A 19574-nucleotide genomic window follows, 5' to 3' on the forward strand; every position below is an offset into this window, starting at 1 on the left:
TCCAGAGTCGGTGTGCTTGCTGTGTGGGGTACCTATTGGATACTCGACACCATTAACAATGATTGACACATCGAGTAAAATCAAAAGAGGAACAAAAGGAGATGCTTCTGTTCTACGGCCAACATGTTTATCTAGTGTACCTGTAAGTATACTAGTCTTCTACTTGCAGTACACACTAAATATACTAAGAACACAATGTTAAATACAACTTTTGAATTGATTTCAGCTCATTCTGGATCGTATTTCCAAAGGAATAGGTGACAAAGTTACAAAAAGTGGTGCCTTCCAAAGAGCTCTATTTACATTTGCTTTCAACTACAGAAAAACCTGGATGAGAAGAGGTTTTGACACACCTTTGATTAACAGGTACTAAATTTTGTCTGGAGTAAATAGGTAGTTTTAACAGTTTTAAAGAGCCTGTAAACCACTTGAATAATAATGCTGTAAAAAATTAGTAACAAAGTGCTAGTACATATTAGATATTTAACATTAACAATGTACGTAAAATTGTTTTTTTTTTTTGGGAAAAGGCATATACATGGTTCATCTGAAAACTGGTAAAGTTTCCAGTTTTGTTTGTCTTTTTGATGATAGTGTTAAGTACAGCTAAGTACTGGACCAAAACTTGAAAGGTTTAATCTTCAGTCACTCCTAGAATATTTTGTCACTTGTTCCTGTCACCTCTGGCAATTATTTGTGCAAGTAGAGAAAGCTAATGCTTCAGTTGAATTCTTTGTTAGCCCGTGTGTGCCATTACAACTGGCTAGGTAAATTTGTTAAAATGTTGAAAAGGGCATACTGCTTCATATGATTTAGTTATCTCACATTTACTAAATATATTAAAGAACCAGTTATATCAAGAGATAATAGCAGTTAGTGCTGGTCTTTCAGAATATGCAGTTAGGGCTATGCTGTGATCATGCTGAAAACAGTTAAAAGTAATGGAGTGCATACTAATAATGCCTGCCAATTCAGAGCTTGTAGAGGTCTTAGTCTCCAATGTGAAGTAAATTTTACATTAATACTTAAATGCCTCAACTGGAAACAAATCGATCTTGCACATTTTGGACATAAAACAAAAAACTAGGAAACACTGTGGGATTGTCACAGAGATAACATATTTTGGGAGTAAAAGCAGTGATATGATGCTATGGTAAGACACTAAAACTCAATCAAGATGGCAGCCAAAGCTCTGTCTTGCAATTGATTTAGGTTGTTGATGATTTTCATAAATTCCTAAAAGCAAATGCTGGGAAGATTACTTTGAAAGAAGACTACTTCCCAAATGGAGCTTGTTGGATTTGCAATGACCTCAACAATATGTTACAACAATAATTTCACTTAATTTCATGATAGGTTCCAGTCCAAAAGTGTAGTCCTCAACCATATACACAAATGTTTCACAAGATCCAAAATTCCTCCATTTTGCTAATGAATTTGTTATAACCTGTCAGATGATCTTGGCCTCAATATACAGCATTCCTCGTGTGGAATGCTGTATATTGGCCTATTGTGTCTAAGACCATTTTGATGAACACTATCATCTACATCAGATTCAACCAGATAAATCTGCAGTAGGTGACTAAACAAGGATTCAATTTGCAGTCTTGTCTTTCTGGGGGTGTGATAAGAAAGGCATGTTTGCTCAGTGAACAACTTTAAAAAGGCACTCAGGGTTGGTTATTTCCAGCCTGGAACCATGCCCACCATTGGATATAGAGGGAAAAAAAGAATAGGACGAAAATTAAACAGCAACATGTTGAGAGCCCTCTAACAATTTTTGTTTGGATCCTAGCCAGTGATACTCAATGACAGTAGCAGCACAGGTAATCTGGTGCCTGTACAAAAGGCCAGTTTTGCTCTTGGTAATATATTCAGAGACTCAGCTGTGTGCAAGCAACTCTGTTGCACATACTCAACTTTCAAGTGGGGTCTCCATAACAGACTAGCTGTGTGGACACTGACAGTTGCTACTTTCTAGCAATGACAGCTGTCACCACCTGATACCACATAGTTGCCTTGAAATATTGTGGGTACACGAAATAGTTGTGGACCTCAGAGCCTGTCATCTGAAACATAATGTTGGTAGTACCAGCATCAACTGTTGGTGTGAAAGTTGTCTTTGCTTTGAGCATTTCCTTTCTTGAAAAATGAGTTATCAGGACTTTGTCTTTTCCTTTCACTTCTGGGTTTTTGGTAATGTTACTACTTAATTTGTGATTTGTCCAGTCGCTCTTTCTGCCAAGATACATTGCTCTAAAAGCTGTTAATTATCTGAAATGTGTTTTTTACCACCCTTGATTAAGATTTTTGTGAAATTTGTTGGGCAAATAGCTCTCCCTCCTTATGCTTGAAAATCCTGCACCAAAATTATGTAAATAGGTGAAATGACAAAACAAAATTGGTTAGTAGCAAAAACATATCTGAAGGAAACTACCAATAAATAATCCACCTGTAACATTTGTAATTGGCCTTCCTTGTATGAATTTCACCATCCAGTTAATGCTAACTAACATTATAATAAACATGAATTGGTTAAATGAAAAAATAAAATGTATCCATCAATGCAAATGCACAATTTAACAATATGAATAACTGTTGTTAAATTGTAAAGCTTCAGTTTTGCTTTGAAAAGAAGCTTTGATAGTATATCACTCTGAAAAGGATTACTGGTATCTGAAGACTTCTTGGTGAGAAATGCATTTAAAACGATACATAGTTGCCCACTATTGCTCATTGCTGTGTTAAAAAGTGACCATTTACCCATGTAGTTCTCACCACAGGAAAAGTATTTACAGGATTGCAAAGGTAATTATAATAGATCTGTTGAAATTTGTACAGTCACATTAAGCTGTCGACATGCTCGGGTTTTTCAATTATCCTTTTGAGGAAGATAAAATCACAAAAGGCTCAAAATTCATAGGTTGTAAACCTTATGTGGCAAATTTACGGAAAAGAGAAATTTTTATGAAATTTTGGGTCTTGACTAATCAGAGATTCTGCAGAAATTTGAGTCAAAGTAGTACAGACCTTACCGAATTGGCCACTGTTCGATGACTCGGTGTGAAATTGTTACATTATTAATAAATTTCCATAGACTGTTCGCCAAGCATTCAGTTGGCTGTGAATGGTCTCATACTAGTTCTGATAATCAGGAAAAGGTTATGAAATGGATGTTGATAAATATCTTGCAAAAAATTTTGCTACCAAATATAAGTTGGAGCTCACTTTACTATATTTGAATGTATCTGAAATTCTAAAATGGTCCACTAAAATGAGTAATAATTTTGTACAAAATTTATTAGAGTCAGCTTGGCAGAACCTTAAATTCATGAGAGTTGCCATGCTACAAAAAAGTTGGCTGTTATTTTTACAAATAAACTTTCGTTTGTAGGCTGTCAGGAGAGTTTCATAAAACTTTATTTCTCAGGTTGGTGTTCAGGAAACCAAGGGAACTACTTGGAGGTAGAGTTCGTATGATAATGAGTGGTGGTGCCCCCCTCTCTCCTGACACTCATGAACTCATAAAAGTTTGCCTGTGTGTGAAAGTCATTCAAGGTTACGGACTTACAGAAACCTGCTCAGCTGCCACAGTTATGGATGGTAAGTTGTAAAACTATCTGAAATTACCTTTAGCCTGTTAATGTTTGCTGTGCCATTCAAAAGTGTGAATTTTCAGTTAATGTACTTAGTTGCTGTACTAGAAATGTCTGCATGCTCTTAACATTCCATGTGCCAGAAGCTCCCATATAAAGTCATCAACCCAAAGGGGATTGTAAGTATTTCATACAAAAATAAGTGGGCCATATTAAGATGCATGTGTGAACTGGAGTGGTGATCATACTCTTAAAGTGGAAGGGAAAAATAAATTGCCAGATGAATTCCATGTGACAGATGGCCAATTGATGCTTGAATTGTCTAATTTTACATCTTATAAAAAGTGAGTGATTTTCTTAAATGTTGACACATTGAAAGAGGAAAATAGGTCCCTTAACATAATGTTACTATTCAAACTCCAATGAGGTATGGAACACCCTGGCTGGAATACAAATGAAAAACTGTTGAGCAGCAATAGGCCTGGGAGAAGATATAACATTGACGTGTTGCTGTAATGACATGCAGTCATATAAGCTACCTTTAATGTTTCAGATCTCAAATTGTATTCAGAGATACAATATATTTCTATCTTATGGCTTGTGCTCTTGACATACAAATCTTGATCAAACTGCAGTTCATGAAGACATATGTTGACTCTGCTAACCCTCATCAATAAATTCAGCAACTAGATTTACATGAGATGCTAAAGATGAATTTTCAAAAGAAATGGTTAATGGTTTCAATCATTCCAGCTGCTCCCCCAACTTCTCTTATTGCCATATTGTTAAAGTTAGTTTCTGCTCTATGCTTAGGTGCTCTAAGCTTGGTTAGTTCTATTTCCACACTAAACAGGTCATTTTTGAAATTTTCAGTTTAAAACTTTGTGCCAACACTTTACATTACCAAAAATGTTCCAAAATGGAATATCTTGGTTTAAAAATGCCATTTTTTCTCTTTCCTACCTCTGTTTGTATATCACTATCCACTGTTTTGCAGGGAAAGAAATGACAGAACCCTCCTTCTGTACTAGCTAAAGTGTCTATTTTTATCATTGCTTTGATGAGACAAGCATTGGGAAGTGATTCTTGGACTCACTTTAGAACATGGGGTGAACATTTGTGGGAGATTTTTCACGATGCAAAACTCTTACAATGTAAAGATTCCCACTGCAATTTGACCATGTTTGGGAGTTCACAATTAACCCTGTGGTTTCTTTGAAAGAAAATGCAAACTTTTCTGTTTCTCCAATTAAGCAGTGGCTTGAGTAACAAAAATAGAAAAAAAATTTCTAGTGATCTCCTTCACAGGTAATAATGTAATAAATCTGACTCTTTGTGTTCTCCACAGCTAAATTTATGGTCATTCTACCTCCGAGCACTTTCTACATCTACATGGTTACTCTGCAATTTACACTTAAGTAGCTGTCAGAGGGTTCATCGAACCATTTTCATACTGCTTCTCTACCATTCCACTCTACCATTCCATTCTTGAATGGTGCGTGGGAAAAAGGAACACCTAAATCTTTCCGTTCGAGCTCTGATTTCTCTTAGTTCATTATGATGATCATTTCTCCCTATTTACGCATTCGGAAGAGAAAGTTGGTGATTGAACTCGGCACAAAGAGAACTGCCTTTGTTTCAGTGACTGCCACCCCAGCTCACATATCATATCAGTGAAACTCTCACCCCTATTGTGCGATAACACGAAACGAGCTGCCCTTCGTACTTTTCCATGTCCTCTGTCAATCGTATCTGGTAAGGGTCCCACACCCTGCAGCAATATTCCAGCAGAGGATGGAAAAGTGTAATGTAGGCTGTCTCTTTAGTGTGTGTGTGTGTGTGTGTGTGTGTGTGTGTGTGTGTGTGTGTGTGTGTGTGTGTGTGTGTGTGTGTGTGTCGCTTCTTCTAAGTGTTCTGCCAACAAAGCATTCGCCTTCACCACAATATTATCTATGTGGTCTTTGCAATTTAAGTTGCTCGTAATTCTAATTCCTAGGTATTTAGTTGAATTGACAGCCCTTAGATTGGTGAGATTTATCAGATTTCTTTTAGTACCCATGTGGATGACCTCGCACTTTGAATCCAGTCGCACAACTGGGACGATACTCCATATGCACGCAATTTGATTAATAGTCGCTTTGAATGGACACACAAAGTTACTTGATGTAAGACTAATTCGTGATCATACTGTTTACCACATATTAAGATCTCCACCATTTTCCATTTGCATGCACTGTACTCTGCCATGAACTTCAATGATTTGCAGAATATGAATATAGATGTAGATAGCATTTCATTTAAGGCTCATTTGCCAAGTTGTATACCAGATGCTAGTAGTTTTAATCACTTTACTTTTATAAAATCTCTTTGTGATGCCAATTCTCTATAGGCATCCACAGAATTTGAACTGCAAAATTTATCAGCCTGATACATACAGATCATCTAAATTGTTAGTGCTATCTTGCAGCCTTGATGTATAATGGTTGCTACTTAAGATTAAGATTTCTCTTCATTAAAACCATATACTGATTACCATTCCAGCCTTCAATCAAGCAAATATGTTTGGTATGCAAATTGGTATGTGGATTACTTAACAGTAAAGTAAGGTTTCTGTAATCACAGCTGTTAGTCTTCAGTATTAATATATAAGCATGAAATTATTCTCTTTGCAGTTCATGATGAAACTACTGGCCGTGTAGGTGGACCAACAACTGTTTGTGATGTGAGACTTACAGACTGGGAAGAAGGACATTACAGGGTGAGAGATAAACCTTATCCCCGAGGAGAAATTCTTATAGGTGGTGACAACATATCACCAGGTTATTACAAAAATCCAGAAAAGACAAAAGAAGACTTCTTTGAAGAAGATGGAAGACGGTGGTTTAAGACTGGTGATATTGGTGAAATCCATGAAGATGGTGTTATAAAAATCATTGGTGAGTTGTGAAACTATTTTCCTGACTTTTTGATCTCCAAGAAATCAGTATTTAAAGACAATACTGCATTGTGACTGTACTAATTGAGTTACTGTGTTCCACAATTCCTAAATCTTATTTAAAATGCTGAACCACTGACTTTTATTCTGCAAGCATAGTTTCAAATTACTTAGAATTGTCATGTTAAAATTTTAGATAGCAGTTAAACATAACTGCTGGTACTTATTTTTGGCATGCCAAGCCAGCAGTATTATATAACAGTGATCTATGTTGTTCTTTCCTTTTAATAATGTGGAAGGCATATGAGAGACGGTATGTAGTAGTTCATAGTGGCTATAAAAAATAAAAAATTCTTTGCATCTGTTGAAAAAATTCATTGTCCTCGCTGCCCTATTATTAAAACAGTCCTGTAATACAATTCATATTTCGTTCAGCTTTCATTATATTACAGTGCATTTGTGGTTTATATACATAGTTTATATATTGCATTCAGTTACCTGTAACTTTAATGTAAAAGTGTCAAACTTAGCACACCTCTAGCTTGCCATAAAGTATCTTGATAGAATTTGAGCTGACAGATGTGCTTGTAAAATCATATGCCCATTGCAGTTGAGAATCAGTGGTGAAAGTACACACATCACACTTGTACAATTAATTTGCACATACTCAAAAGTAACACATTAATCTATCCACAGATCGCAAAAAGGACTTGGTGAAGCTGCAGATGGGAGAATATATCTCATTGGGGAAAGTAGAATCTGAATTGAAAACCTGCCCTGTTATAGAAAACATTTGTCTGTATGGGGATCCTACAAAGACGTATGCTGTCGCGTTAGTTGTACCTAGCCAGCCTCATCTAGAAGAACTTGCCAAGAAGATTGGAATTAATGACATGTTTGAAAATCTTTGTGTAAATCCAGCAGTTGAGAAGGCTGTTCTTCAAGAAATTGCTGAACATGGAAAGAAATGTAAGTTTCCAAAACCATAAAATTGTCATGTTTTGTGTGGTGGTGAAATGAGTTTAAGATAAAACCTATACTTCAGTAGCTTAAAATTTTTCAATACATCAGTCCAGTGAAATGATAAAACATTTTAACTTGAATTAAACACAACAATACCAACACATTTTCTGTAACGTGTGCACATAAAGGATACATTGACAACCACTAGAGTTTTTAAAAATACGTATTTAGTGAGTCATTCATCTTTACTCACTGTATACTTTTTAAAGGGTGTGTAAGAAGTGTCTTAAACACACCCCCAGTACTGTGCGGGTAACAACAAAAGTGTAAATTACTAGGTACATTATGTAATTGCAACAAGAGTTGGAGTTGTCTCATGGGTTGATAAACCAGTTTATTCTTTGATCCAGTGCTGCTCAAACCAGCACAGCATTATGTCTTAACTAAACTTTGAAATAGGGTAAGTGAAAAAAGCATCTTTCCTTTCAGTCTGTCATAGTTAAATTTTATCCATATCACATTTGCAGCATTGTAACAAAACTCATCATGCAAAAAAGTTCGAAGTGTTTGTGTAATTTTGGGCAACACATCAAACCTGTGGAAGGCAATCTAAAAAAAGTTTCACTGCTTGTTCCTCATCTGGTTCATAGTTTGCTCTCTGCATGTTCAGACTTGACTATGTTGTTATACCAATTTTGTTACTAAAAAACCTAATGTGTTAACATTTTATGTTGAAAATAAAATTCAAAAACAAATTTTACAACAGAATACCATTTTGTAACAAAATACTTTAAAATTGATTTGCAAGATTTTATTTTGGGATGGGAAAGAGGGAGAGTACCTGTAGTGGGGCTAATGGGTGATTGGTTAGTTAAGTTTTGCCAAGTCTTCGTGCATATCTGAACACCTAACACTTAACATTTTTCAGTTCTTTCTCAGATCGGGAATTCTATTAATCCAAAAATTGCATGAGGTTGCTCATATCTTTAGCTCCTTAAAAAGTAAACGTATTAATCTGTGAATCCTAAGGTTACCAGTTACTGCAAAGTTAAATATTTCAATGTACAATGAGTTAATACTTGGTGCAAAAATAACAATGAATATTTGTGCAAAAATAACAATGAATATTTGTTACAGGTAAATTAGAAAAGTTTGAGATGCCAGCCGTTATAAAGCTCTGCACGGAAGTTTGGTCACCTGATATGGGACTGGTAACAGCAGCTTTCAAACTGAAACGCAAGGATATTCAAGAACGATACCAGCATGAAATAAACAGAATGTATGCTTCATGATTGTTGGAGTAATCCAGAAAGGATTTCGAAATTAAAATGCAATGGACTGGAAATGAGCTGGAAGGCTCTTCAGATTGGCTGTGGTTCTAATCATCTAATTGGGGTGGAAGTTAAAGTACAAGAAAGTATAAGTTATTTGAATTTGTAGGAACATTTGACTGTGTGAGAATGACACATTATGTATATTTTTGTTACTGCTGTGTTTAGTGATTAGTGAGTGTATTTATTGCAATTCCTGTTTAGGGCAGTCATTTGTAATTTATATTTTTTGCAAACTTTCAAAACTGAGCAGCTAAGCAGAACTTTCAAGTGATGTCAAAGTACTGGTTTACATAAATATATTATATAGGCTCAAGAGATCATCTTATTTCATAAATGCTATGCACAGTAATTTTAAGAATTCCATGCAGTGCATGGATGTTGTTTTTTCATGTGCTGTGAATAGGCACCAGTTGACTTATAAACTATGAACATGACATGAAATTATTTAGTATCACATTATACATCACGCAAAGCCTTTTTTGCACTGTTGTGAAATAATTCCCAGATAAGTTTAATTTTGTTAGTGTACTGATGTGAGGAATTGTTACGGATGAAATGAAAAGAGGCATTTCTGCTTCACATCTTGATCTGAGATCAGTTTGTATTCAAATAATTGAGTTCAGCTTTAATTATTACTGTAAACATTTCTGCTGCATTAAAGTACCATGTACAGCAGCAGTACCATCACAGGTCATATATACATTGTTCATATGTAAAATTGATAAATTGGATAAGGTGCTAAACATTTGTAAACATTCATATTTCCACATTGTAAGATTTCATCAGTCATTGGTGTACCTTGTACACACATTCCTACATAATACTGTATGTGGAAGAGTTGCACTGTGTACATAAATCATGTGGGGCTAAAAGTGGTCAAATGGAGCTGTAAAGATTTTCAGTATGTATAAATCATGTGTACAGATATTTGTATGTGCAATAAATCTAATTTTGCTGTTAAATTATATATTTCCTCAAATCATGGAGGTGAGAAACCAGTAGTGTATAATTTAATTGAAGCTTCCCAATATCTGAAGTTCTCAGAACACCATCCAATGATATGTAATGGGATGTAAGGAATTGTGACTGTAAAATGAGGCTTTAACTGTAGAAGATTCTGATTAGAAACAGTGTAAGTAAATTGTGGTCTCTACATTAAGTTGAAGCAGATACTCCTACAGATAAACTGAGAATGTGGTCATATAAAACTTATTAATACATGCAACTGTTGTGCATAAGTCTTGCATGCTGAACAACCACAGTTGAAACTGTAATGACCATGGCTAGTTAAGACTTCACCCAAGAGCTGCATTCCTAGTTAATATAGGGAACCACAGTTACTCTGAGATGCTTTAGGACAGTGAGAATTCAGCAGTTTGAGACTTCAAAGTGAAACATTCAACCTTAGTTAGTTAAAAATAAATCCTCACTAAAAGGTGGGAGCTGACATATTTAATTAGCCTTCACAATAAAGATGAATAATTAATAAACTAAGAAAAGCAATTGTATGAAGACATTTGATGAGATCACAGCTCTTGAGAGCCACCATTGTCTTCCAACAATGAATGAAGTTAACTGGAACTTTCAAACATTAAATTTGATGTTGCATGTTACCTTATCAGGGATTACATTCGGATTATAGAAAAGTGAAGTTAACGCTACAGAAGTCAATTTGACGTATAAAAGATATTGATTGGTTGGCAAAGTTGAAGGAAGTAACACATCTATGGTAGACTGAAACTGCAAAGAGATGGGATAAGTGTCCAAAACTGAAACAAGTCCTATAGCATTTTATTCCAGTCACAAGATTGATTTATACTGACCATAAAAATATTGTGCAGATTGATCTGAAATGAAGTGTTACCGTTCAAAATTTGCATTAATTTTACAGGAAAACAAACATGTAAAGATTTTGAAGTGAGAAAGGGTAAACTTGAAATTCTGTATTTCACTAAGAGTGAAACGTTTGAAACTCTGTGAAGAAAAAATGCAACAGTGAACACCATATACTGGTAAGTAATGAAGTGATACCTGCCATGGTTTTTTTCAATCACAAATAGTAATGTACCATATATTAAGTTGGATTGATATAAAGTATGAAACAAAGCACCAATAACACTGTTCGACATGGGTTCTATTTCTGATATTAAAGTACGTGCTTCTAGACCATTTTACCCTGGGAAACTCAAATGTGTAAACAAAATATCGTTGTCAGGGATACTTTTTATGTAATATGTATATATATATATATGTATATTCACAATTCATGGCAAACACAGACGTTATAGAGAAATATGGGTATGTTTCCGCATCCAGTAGTGATAGAACGTGATAATTTCTTGTGCAACAGCAGGTGGGAAGAATCGGACATCATTAGGTTATCCCCCGCCACACCTATGTCATTAAGACCACCTGAAACATTTCATTAACTCGAACGGCGACAGCCGGTCGCTGCCTCGGCAGTAAAGCTTCACGCCTCCTAGGGGCAGGTGCATCGAGTTTACAACAGTGGCGTTAGCCGCAATTTGTGTCAGTCTTAACGAGTGGGTCTTTTGGCTGACAAGTAACTGTCTGTCATATTTCTGAGCACGGTTGAATTTTTTGGTTCCTGTGTGTAACCTGATTGAGCCTGGTGCTGAAGGTAAAACTGCTTCTTTTTACACATCAGCGTTCCTCTAGTTCCCTACTATTAATTTAATACAAGTGTATTACCAAAGTGGCATTTTTAAATTTGCAGAAATCCCACGTCGTCGTGGATGTCGATATAAGCCGGACAGCTTCTGCTACATCTGTGGGAAGTTCACTTTTGCCAGAAATAGGAAGAAAATTTCTTGTCATAAAGAAAGCATACAAACATTACTTTGGAGCAGAGGTAGGAGACCAAGATAAAGAATGGGCACCACATTTCTGTTGTGCTACATGTTACTGCAAACTAATTCAGTGTTGGAAAGGTAAAGAGAATGTGGCGGTTTGCTGTTCCCATGGTGTGGAGGGAGCCTAAGGACCATGTTAATGATTGTTATTTCTAACAAAAATTCAGGGTTTTACAAACAAAAAGTCAAAGAGGCACATTGTTTACCCAGATCTGCCTTCAGTGAGAATGCCAGTGCAGCATTCCGACAACTTTCCAGTACCTCCAAGAGCTCGAGGTCAAATTCCGAGTGACAGTGAAATAAGTAGTACTGAAGAAATCACAGATGATGATTCTTTATATCACTGCACAAGTGAGTCATCGCCACATTTGTTAACACAGGCAGATTTAAATGATTTAGTACATGATCTAGGACTAAGTAAACAAAAGGCGCAGCTGCTTGGTTCAAGATTATAAGAGTATAATCTACTGCACCAAAGTACTAAAATCAGTGTGTTCAGGCACAGAGAACATGCCTTTATTTCTCATTTTTCAACTGACGAAGCACTGACATTTTGCAGTGACGTTGCTGGCCTGATGATAGTGCTGAACTTCTTATATTTCACAGGAGTGGAGACTTTTCATAGATGCATCGAAAACAAGTCTGAAGGGTGTTTTGCTCCATAACGGAAATAAAATACCCTCTGTTCCAGTAGCTTACGCTAGTTTAAGAGAATTAAGAATTCGTACAAATGATGCTAAATTCATTAAAATACAATGAACACAAATGGAAAATATGTGCAGATTTCAAGGTAATTGCTATGGTACTGGGAATGCAACAAGGCATACACAAAGTATGCCTGTTTTCTTTGCGAGTGGGATAGTAGAGACCGAAATTCTCACTATGTGAAAAAGAAATGGCCTAGGCAAAGATGGAAAGTTAGCGAAAAGAATGTACAACGTGAAAGTCTGATAGCTCCTGAATATATACTACTTCCACCGCTTCACATCAAACTTGGCCTGATGAAACAATTGGTGAAGGCCATGGATCCAACAGGCTGTGGGTTTGCATATCTATCTACCAAATTCCCCCGTCTTTCAGATGCAAAAATAAAGGTGCATTTGTGGGCCCACAAATCAGGGAGCTGCAGAAAGATGCAAATTTTGAAGCATGTTTAACTGATAAAGAAAAAACCGCTTGGGACTGTTTCAAGATGGTGTCGGAAAACATCCTCGGAAGAAGAGCTACTAACTACAAAGCTATGGTGAAGGATATGATCAAAGCATATCAGGATTTGGGGTGCAATATGTCTTTGAAGGTACACATGATGGACTCTCATCTGGACTACTTCACAGAGAGCTGTAGTGACGTATCGGATATACATGGGGAAAGATTCCATAAAGACATTTCTACCATAGAAAGGCGCTATGAAGGGAAGTGGGTACCTCCTATGTTAGCAGATTATTGCTGGAATATCATTAGAGAGAAGAAAGATTCACAATACAAGAGAAAAAAGTGATGTGCATTACAAAGCAGTGGCTCATTGTCAATTTTCAGTAATTTCTCATGTCAAATAAATGCTTCAAAGTGTATACACAAAGGTTACTGTGTTATGTTAGATCCCACCCTCCATTAATGTGATGAACTAACATCATAAAGATGTGCATTTGTTTGTTGAATTTCACCTCACGTTTGCTGCACTATATCAGAAACTGAAAAGAGAAATAAAATTGCGATTACTCATAAACTATTCCTGACAGAAAGAAACCAAAAAGTTTTCAATTCAGCACTCAAAATACAACTAGGATCACAATATTTTTTATCAGAAATATAAAAAAAGGTTTTTTCTGTAGAACAGTGTAATTTTATAGGCCAAAACTGGATAGCTGACATCCAGAAATACAGCAAGAAATTGTTTACAGCACTTCCAATTTGAAGGAGATTATACTATGTACATAGTCATAATTCAGCGTTTTTAAAGTCGGTAAATGCTAAATTTTTCAAAATTCATATCTTTGTAGTTTACAAATAGGTTGTTGCCACACACAACCAGTTGGAAACAGTTTAGTCCAAATCAGATATTTGCCGTTATATGGTGTTGAAAAGAACGTTTTTGCCAAACTCAGCATTTTCTCTTCATCAGTTACAGCAATTCAGTAAATGCAAAACTACACTTTGGTTCAGAGATTCTCATGTAAATAGTTCAAACAAAACTGATGTGGCTAAAGTATTAGAATACATGGTAATCACATGATCAAAAGGCAGGAACATCAAGAAAGAAACAAAGGGGAGAATGCTGTTTCAATGAAGTACAATCCAAGGAAAACAAGATGACCAGAGTGCCTGTGCTTAAACATTTGAACATTAGGGATGTACAGATACTCCCAAATTTGGTTATTTCGTGTAATGGGGAAGTTAGCAGCCAAAAACTGAAGACTACAGCATTGCTTAAGATAGTTGCTCACGCTGTAATGAATGTCAAAACATATAGGTGTTGAAAGAGCCCCTAGGAAATTTCCTGGCAGATTAAAACTGTGTGCCAGACCAAGACTTAAACTTGGGACCTTTGCCTTTCGCAGGCAAGTGCTCTACCAACTGAGCTACCCAAGCATGACTCGCGACCCTCCCTCACAGCTCTAATTCTGCCAGTATCTTGTCTCCTACCTTCCAAGCTTCACAGAAGCTCCTCTGTGAACCTTCCAGAACTAACACTCCTGGAAGAAAGGATATTGCAGAGACATGGCTTAGGCACAGCTTGGGGATGTTTCCAGAATGAGATTTCCACTCTGCAGCAGAGTGTGTGCTGATATGAAACTCCCAGGCAGATTAAAACTGTGCGCCCACGAAAGGCAGAGGTCCAGAGTTTGTCTCGGTCCGGCACACAGTTTTAATCTGCCAGTAAGTTTCCTGTCAGTGCACACTTCGCTGCAGAGTGAAAGTCTCATTCTGGAAACAGCCCTAGGAAGTAAGACAGATTTGGCTACACAGTTTATGCTTAGATTCATTCTTGAGCATAGACAAAGGAAAGAATTGCTCTTTACTCGTCTTGAAACAGGACCAAAAGGATGCAACCAAGTAGCCTCTGCTCTATTGGATTTTCCTGGAACGTTTGTGTCATAGTTGGAAAATAGCCCAAATTCATTTTTCTGATGCCTCCACCAGTAAAATACATTAATATGCATACTAATGACCTTCATGAAAAAAGAAATTTTAGTAAGCCGGAGCATTATTTCCCTTATTCCTAGTCGCAGCTCTATTTCTCCTAGGACAGAGTGTGATGTATCAAAAGCACCATATAGTGGAGATGTTGAGTCACAGATAGGGACAATAGATTGTCAGAAAGTAAGCTTTCAGCCAAGGCCTTCATTACACAAGTGACCAGCCTCTGACTGGCCTCCGCAGACTAAGGCTGGCCTGAGCAACCAGGGACTGTCTCCACTTATGGTAACAACTATCCTTTTCATAATATTATCAGAGTACCAAGAATGGCCATCTTTCACAGACGGAGTACTATAGTGCTGGAACAACATGGCCTTGCCAAGGTATTAAAGATTGGGAAGCAACAGAACTATAGCCTAGTGCACTAAAAGTCCTGTGATTGATGGCTAATGAGAAGTGAGAGTATTGCTAGAATCACACTTATAGAAATCCTGTAGAGCATGAGGCATGGAAACTGGGAATTGCAGCCAAGAACTGGGGAAGGCAGCCACAGTGCAAAAGAACAGGGTAAGCAAGGAAAAAGTATCAAACTTTGATGTACCAAGAGCAGAATAATAATGACACTGTTGAAAGTGGCCAATAGATTTCCAGTTTAGTAATGTTGTTGCGTGTACTTTGTGTTGTATTTCAATGTTTGTTACTAATTTGCACTTCTGGTTACCAAACATTTATGGGAAAAGTATTGTGTTGTACATCATTTTTATGGAAAATGAACCTATGTTAATAAAACTTCTAACTCCCATCATTGCAGTTATCAACTTTTGAAAAGAGCTTTGAAACTTTGTCACTTTACTCAAATATAAGAAAGTGGAAAATTTTAGAAGTCACACGCTTTGAATCATTCTTATGAAAGCAGTGTAAATTTTGTTCTCATTTATGTAATTAGTATCGTATTTAAAAATGACTCGAAAAATATACTTATTTGCATTTATGAATTTTTGAAAAAATGCTCCTAAATTGCATAATTCAGATACTAAATAAACAGGTGTCTGGTGTAATAACAGGTTGAAAATGTATACTAAAACTAAAGTTACTTATTTCACGTACAAGCCACAGAAAACTCGATGACAAACTTGGAAAAAGTAAGTCTGTTTCCAGCCCCAGACTGTCTGCATGGAACACAATCCTCGCCATTTAGTCGTGTTTTGGCACCACCTTTCCGGGTTCACTCTGGTCCAATCCTCCCTCTTTTTTTTTTTTCTTCTCTCTCTCTCTCTCTCTCTCTCTCTCTCTCTCTCTCTCTCTCTCTCTCTCTCTTTCTCTCTCCCCCCCCCCCCCCCCCCCCAACACTCTCCTCCACACTTTTCAGACATCTACGGCTTTGTTGTTTCCTTCACATCTCCATTTCATGTATGTTCTTGGGAATTCTCATGTTTTCCATTCTTCTTGTGTGCCCATTTCATCTAAGCTGTGATGTTCCTGTTCTGCTCTGCAAGGGTTCCTCATTCACTATTTCCTTTACCTTTTTATTCCTTGTCCTCTCTCCCCTTGTTATGCCTGTCCTGCTTCTGAGGAAATTAATTTCACATGCCTGTAATCTGCTTGTATCCCTTTTACTCATGTTTTGGATGCATATGTCAGTATAAGGATATAGTAACTTCTGTATAATACTGTTTTTTTTTGTGAACTGGACTTGCATTCGGGAGGACGATGGTTCAATCCCACGTCTGGCCATCCTGATTTAGTTTTCCGTGATTTCCCTAAATCGCTCTAGGCAAATGCCGGGATGCTTCCTCTGAAAGGGCACGGCCGACTTCCTTCCCCGTCCTTCCCTAATCCGATAAGACCGATGACCTTGCTGTCTGATCTCTTCCCCCAACCCAACCCCTTTTTTGAGAGATATCGTTGTTCCAAACCAGGCTCCTAACACTTTGCAGGAATGCTTCTGCCTATCTGCCACATTCACTGAGCTTTTTATTTTCCGCTGTCGCAGTTCCCAAGTACTTGACACTCTCCATCTTCTTTAGTTGTTTACATTGTTATGCTAGTTACTCTCTTTCTAGTTTTAATCTAGATCTCACATTTGTTGATATTGAAGTTCATTCCATACTGTCTCACATTTTTTTCCCAAGCATTCAGCTGTCTCTGAATCTTTTCCTCCATTTCCCCAGATCATGAAGTCACCTGTGGACACCACTGCTTCAGTCTCATTTTCAGTTTTTTCTGCGACCTAGTTATTATATTATACAAGGCCACAGTGAAGAGAAATGACAATGCACTGTCTTGTTTCACACCACTTGTTAACTTGAACCAATCTGTTCTTTCGTTTCCCAGTTTCACACAACTTAGACTCCTACAGTACATCTCCACCACTCTTCTTGTTGTCTCTTTTCCACACTCTTCTCTTCTATTGCTTCCCAGACCTGTCTTCTACAGATGCCATCAAAAGCCTTTCTATTTTGAGAAAGGTTATCACAAGGTCTTCAAAGTTCATAATGGTGCTCCTGGAGCTGCCTCACTGCAAATATGAGGTCAACAGTTGACCTCCCAGGTCTGAAGCTATGGTGTTCCTCTCTGTTCTACCCTTGTTCTGGTTCTGCTCTCTAGGATCTATTCGTATACCTTGGCACAGTGTGGTATCACTGTAAAAAAGAGAGAGAGAGAAGAAAACCTCTCTTTGTTACGAAACACAAACTTGCCTCGGACGTGGATGGATACAGTGGAATATGAAAACTGCAAAGGAAAAATGGTATATGATTTAGAAATTTTAATTTTTGATCTTGGAATGTTCAGAGCCTTTATAGACCAGGAACCATCTTGGAAATTAACTGATATAAACTGGACCTGGTGGCGGTACAAGAGCCAAGATGACTAGAAGGAACTCACAGAGGGTGGATACACACTATTCTACGGCGGATGTGTAGATAAACACAAATTTGGCACTGGTTTTGTAATACACAACAAAGCAGCAAATTCGGTGAAGGAATTCAAAGCTGTTAACAAGAGAGTATCCTACATAGTACTTGGAAACGAAGTGTCAGACATAACATTCATCAATGTTCATGCCCCAACTGAGGATAAAAAAGATGAGGAAAAGCAAGAATTCTATGACCAACTAGAAATATCAGGATAGTGCTGTGAGATTTTAATGGAAAAGCAGGGAAAGAATTCTACATACCAACTATAAGAAAGCACAGTTTTCATGATGAGACCGATGAGAATGGTCAGAGGATGATCAACTTAGCCATCTCAAAGAACCTAAGAGTAAGTTTGACTGACTTTGCACACAAGAGAATACGTAAGGGAACGTGGTGCTCACCGGATGGAAGTACCACTAACCAGATAGATCACATCTTGGTGGACCAGACCACTTCCTCATCGTGTGCAGGCTTAAACTCAGAAGCAAGAGAGAACGTGGAGGAAAGGCGGAAAGAAATAGTCCATGGTACGAAGTGTAGCAGAGGATATATTGAGAAGAAAAAAGATAGTGAAGAAGAGGAAATGGTTCAATGAGACATGCCAGAAGGATACAGAAAAGAGAAGGAAGATGAGGGAGAAGTGGCTAGCTAACAGGGAGAATGAGCAGAAAGGAAACATTTTACCAACATCAGAAGGGAGACAAAGCTAACCCTAAAAGCAGAGAAGAGAATATATCTAACCAGTTTGCTAGAACAAGTTGCGGCAGAGAGCCAAAACAAGAACTCAAGACAATTCTTCCAATACATAAAAAAAATCTGAAACATGGATTTCAGAGCCCAACTTTTTTCATTAGAGATAGGAATGGAAACTTCATAAACGACAAGGAAAGAATTGTAGAAAGATGGAAAGAATACTTCTCAGAACTGTTGAATCGCCCAGACCCAGATGAGATATTACCTGCAAACACTACGGAGGAAAGGAAAGATGAAGAAGAATGGGAAGTTAGTGAAGAAGACATGAAGATTGCAATCAAAGGACTCAGAAACAACAAAGCCCCAGGGTAGGACAGAATTAATCAAGCAGGGAGGTGAGAGCTTACACTTTGAGGTATATAAACTGATACAGTTGGTATGGGAGAAGGAGACACTGCCAGAAGAATGGAAATTGGCTATAATATGCCCAATATACAAGAAGGGAAGCAAAATGGAATGCAGTAACTACAGAAGAATCAGCTTGTTGAATGTAATGTATAAGGTGCTGTCCATCATTATCCTCAGAAAATTGCAACCATTCATAGAGAACAACATACAGGAGTACCAAGCTGGCTTTCGACCAAACTGATCGACAATAGATCATATTTTCACACTAAGACAATTGTCTGAAAAACACTGGGAATATGATAAAGATATTCTACAGCCTGTTCATCGATTTTCAACGTGCATATGACAGCATCCACAGGAACAGCGTATACAATGCACTGCGTGACTTCAGAATCCTGAGAAGCTAGTGAGAATGGTGCAAGCTTGTATGGAAGTGTCAAAGGCAGCAGTATGTGTCCGAGGAGCCACACCAGAAACATTCGAGATTGAGACAGGCCTCAGACAAGGGGGTGCTCTCTCATGTGTTATGTTCAATGTCATCTTAGAGGAAATAATAAGAGTGTAGGCAACAGGAGTTGGACGGTAACTTCAATTGTCTCGCGTATGCAGATGACATAGTACTGCTAAGTGAATCAAAGCCCGAGTTGAAAGGAATGTACCAGAAAATGGACAATTATGCACAGAAGGTGAATTGAGACAAAACAGAGTTCATGCAA

At 37.3% G+C, this 19574-nt stretch overlaps 1 protein-coding gene across 5 annotated transcripts in view; it reads left to right on the forward strand.

Moving 5' to 3' along the window:
* LOC126161654 (long-chain-fatty-acid--CoA ligase 4) overlaps nucleotides 1-9790 on the forward strand; it is a 283314-nt gene extending 273524 nt beyond the window's left edge. For all 5 annotated transcript variants that reach the window (XM_049917642.1, XM_049917645.1, XM_049917643.1 and 2 more), the window contains 6 exons: nucleotides 6-142; nucleotides 227-366; nucleotides 3431-3603; nucleotides 6269-6532; nucleotides 7228-7500; nucleotides 8632-9790. In XM_049917642.1, the coding sequence (XP_049773599.1) occupies nucleotides 6-142; nucleotides 227-366; nucleotides 3431-3603; nucleotides 6269-6532; nucleotides 7228-7500; nucleotides 8632-8786 (1142 nt within the window). In that variant the 3' untranslated portion in view covers nucleotides 8787-9790. The remainder of the gene's footprint in view (nucleotides 1-5; nucleotides 143-226; nucleotides 367-3430; nucleotides 3604-6268; nucleotides 6533-7227; nucleotides 7501-8631) is intronic.
* Nucleotides 9791-19574: the final 9784 nt, after the last annotated feature.

This window comes from Schistocerca cancellata, chromosome 2, assembly GCF_023864275.1.
Source record: "Schistocerca cancellata isolate TAMUIC-IGC-003103 chromosome 2, iqSchCanc2.1, whole genome shotgun sequence".
Taxonomy (NCBI): Eukaryota; Metazoa; Arthropoda; class Insecta; order Orthoptera; family Acrididae; genus Schistocerca; species Schistocerca cancellata.